This window comes from Mesitornis unicolor, unplaced genomic scaffold (genome assembly GCF_000695765.1).
Source record: "Mesitornis unicolor isolate BGI_N332 unplaced genomic scaffold, ASM69576v1 scaffold5549, whole genome shotgun sequence".
Classification (NCBI taxonomy): Eukaryota; Metazoa; Chordata; class Aves; order Mesitornithiformes; family Mesitornithidae; genus Mesitornis; species Mesitornis unicolor.
In genome coordinates this window covers 85,500-89,227 of record NW_010206425.1, presented here as the reverse complement: position 1 = coordinate 89,227, position 3,728 = coordinate 85,500, and the positions used below count along the sequence as shown (strand labels likewise).

General features: G+C 36.3%; 1 protein-coding gene across 1 annotated transcript in view; it reads left to right on the top strand.

Moving 5' to 3' along the window:
* Positions 1-1,955: 1,955 nt before the first annotated feature.
* RPAP3 (RNA polymerase II associated protein 3) overlaps positions 1,956-3,728 on the top strand; it is a 16,058-nt gene continuing 14,285 nt past the window's right edge. Inside the window, exons 1-3 of the mRNA XM_010191739.1 lie at positions 1,956-2,112; positions 2,699-2,839; positions 3,316-3,438. Of these exons, the coding sequence (XP_010190041.1) occupies positions 1,960-2,112; positions 2,699-2,839; positions 3,316-3,438 (417 nt within the window). The 5' untranslated portion in view covers positions 1,956-1,959. The remainder of the gene's footprint in view (positions 2,113-2,698; positions 2,840-3,315; positions 3,439-3,728) is intronic.

Below are 3,728 nucleotides of genomic sequence, written 5' to 3'. Positions count from 1 at the left end.
GGCCTCGGGGGTAATGTGGCTGTTTCTCTGTGGAGCCGCTAGGACAAGGAAGCCCGCAGGGTTTGAGTAAGGCGAGGGAATGCTCTGGCGTTGGGACTCAAAGGAAGCAGCCTTGAGGGCTGTGCTCGGAAGGAGACTGCTGGCAGCTCCTTGATTACGGTCGTTGCTATGCTGTGTGTAGGCGAGTGGGTAACGGGAGCAGGCTGACGTTGTACACTCGTGCCAGACGCTTTAGAACGCCACGAAACAAGCAGCTAAATTTAATGTTAGATTTCCACATGTATAAGAATAGTAGTTTAGTCAGCAGTATTAGGAAGGCAAATTCAACAGATCACAGCATAGATTCTTATATCCTTTGAAGTATCTTGTTCTGGCTACGGTTGGTCAGTGTGTATGGAATACCTGGTGTGCCAATGCCCAGGTTTCATGTAATTAACTGGCTGAAGATTGCAGGCACAGCTCAGCGTGAGGCAACAGTTGTAGGTGGAGAAAAAAAGTATAATAAACACCTAAATTGGAAATACGTATTTTTGGCTTAACCAAAATTTTATTACCACTTTGTTTCAAATAGAACAAATATTTAGAAGATTTTAGGAAAAAACTGTTGCTAAGGGTAAGCATGTTACTACCTATGTATAAGTAGCAGCTAGGGAGAAGCAAAACTAGTGCATCAGGGCACCTACACAGCTGTTTACTCCTGTGGATGAAAAGCCACTTCTGCTCTGGTAGCATTAGTTCACTAGTAATCATGCAGTGTGTTTTTTCTTTTTTTTTTAATAAGACTTGCCCATAATTATGGACAACACATTGTGTTGTGGAAGTCATTAGCTTTGTTTGGCCAATAATTTATTTATATTTTTATAAAAAATAACATTTTATATATTTTATGCTATTAGGTTATCGTTGTACTGGATGATAAAAAATAAAAAATCTAGTCCTTTTTCTCTCTTAAACATTGTGTGTATACTATCTCAAGAAATAGATTATTTATCCTTATGTGAGGATTGTAACTGATCTTGAAGCTCTTTCAATATAAAGGTTATAGTTAGCAACCATTCATGGCTTTCTTTGTCTAAGTTAGTATTTAGTTCATCATGAATTACTTAATCATGATCATATTCTAAATACGTTTGCTTCATCCTTTCAGCTTTTTGTGCTATGGACGGTACAAATGTGGGGATTTTTTTCTGAATTGTAACCAGGAATTATTTTAAGGTTACTTTATACTTATGACTTGATGTTTCTATAACAATAAGATACCTTTCACTTAAGACTCTAAAATTAAGACAACAAAATTTATGAAGACTAGTCAGTACTAATGATTATTGAACAGCATTTTAGGGACTTGGAGGGCTACAGATGTGTGCAAAGATCATATTCAAAGGATATTCTGAACTTGTAATTCACTAGACTTCATAATAAAGCACCGTGCATTTACTCATTCTTGTGCTAAAAAAGTGTGTGTATTTAAGCGTACATACTTGCAGGGGCTGAAAGTGCTTTTGGGGATTGGTTTGTCAGATGTCTTGTTTCTGTTTAGATAGAAGGCAGCAGGTGTATCTTAATTGTCTTTTTTTTTAAAACTGAAACTTAATATTTTAAGTTTTTCTTCATTCTGTCGTCTGGGAAACAGTACAGAAATTGCTTTAAACTAAAATTGCCTTGTTATCACTTTCAGGATTTTCATGGACTTATTGAGCCCTTTACCTCACACTTGGTTATGAAAGCATGTTAGGAAAGAAGTGTTTATTCTCACAGAATGTTATCTAAATAACATGGTTTCCCATTATTTTTTCAGACATCTGAATTGTGTTTCTTCTTACTCTCTTACTGTTTAATGTTCCTACTATGCTATTAGGTTGCCTGTCTTGCATGTAAGTCAGACTTCTTCATTTTGAAGCAGCTAGCTTCCTTCAGTACATATTTTTGAGTTTTCTTCTTGGAATTTGGCAGACTACAATGAGTGCACCAAATAAAGCACTAGAACTACAGCTGCAAATGAAGCAAAATGCTGAAGAGCTGCAGGATTTTATGAGAGAATTGGAGAACTGGGAGAAAGATATTAAAGAAGTGGATTCTGAACTAAGGAAACGGAGTGGTGTCCCAGAAGAGGTAGAAATCACAAGTGCAGCATCAATATTAACTCAGCTAATCGTAATGTGGTAGTGCTTGTAATAATTACTTTTTGCTTCAGCAGAATTACGTGTTGGCTTAAAATATTTGAATAGAAGGTGTGAGCTAACCCAGCTGACTTGTTTATTATCTGAAGCAGACCAAAGATTCTTCTACAAGCTCTTCCACCAACAGAGCTGTGGGGCAGTAGCCTCTGGAAGTGATGGGGCCAGTAAATTTTTCATCCGTTTCAGGGAGAGCTAGGAGAATATTTGTTTGCAGCATCAGTATCACTTATTTATTGCTGACTTTTAATGTATTGATGTTATTCTTCAGTGATAATCTACAGAGAGTTTTCTTCTAAAACTTAACTTTGTATCATAATATTTGCCATTATTATGTATTGAAAGATTTATACTTTCTGTCCTTAGTGGTTTTGTAGAGTTTCTAAGAACAACTTGATGGATGGATTTCTGAAATAAAACTAGCCAGTAGATACAGATAATATATCTAGATACAGGTACTATATATTCTTCAATACAAGTGAATTTCACTCATCAGTTACGTATTACTTATTTCAATTTAGAATTTGCCACCAATTCGAAACAAGGCTTTAAAGAAAAAGAAGAGAAGCAAAAGTAAAGTCCCTTCAAAGATAACCACAGAGGAAAACAAGAAAAACAAGATCAAGTCTTATGATTATGAAGCATGGGGAAAACTTGATGTGGTGAGTCAGAATATTTACTTGTCAGCTTAGTCTTGTCCCCAGTTGATTCTGTCTTATAAATAAGATTTTCATATAGTGCTGAGAGTTCGGTCCTCAAGTCAGTATCTTACTGTGCTGGGTACTGTTTGAACATAGATACTAGCTTTCTTCCAAAATCTTTATATATTTAAAATTTGGAATATTGAGAAATACTAGTTCTATGTCGACTCTGCTTTCATGCAACAGATTTAATTTGACTTTAAGGGGAAAAAATATGGTTTAGCAGTAGGTCTATTGAAAAGCCATATAAGACTAAACACAGCTGGCAGTATGAGAGATTAAGTCTCTTAGTTTTGAAGTGTGGAATATTCCTTGGTTAAAAGTACTTAAGCAGGAGAGATTTTTTTAAAAAACATACTACTAGTTCTCTTAGTCTTACTTGATTTATTTTATATTGTTAAATTATAACATAGATGATTATTTCTATGTGATTTCAGGATAAAATACTTGAAGAACTTGATAAAGAAGATAGTACTCATGATTCTGTATCTCCAGAATCAGACTCTGAGGAAGATGGAATCCGTATAGATGCAAAAAAAGCTCTTGCAGAGAAGGAAAAGGTTACAGCTTTCTAACTGTCTGTTATACTTAGTACTGGGGCCAGTTCTTTTTAATGTCTTTACCAATGATCTGGACAAGGGGATTGAGTGCACCCTCAGCAAGTTTGCAGAAAACACCAAGTTTGGTGGGAGTGTTGATCTGCCTGAGGGTAGACAGGCTCTGCTGAGGGATCTGGACAGACTGAATCAATGGCCTGAGGCCAGTTTTATGAAGTTCAACAAGGTCAAGTACGGGATCCTGCACTTGAGTCACAATAACCCCATGCAATGCTGCAGACTTGGGGAAGAGC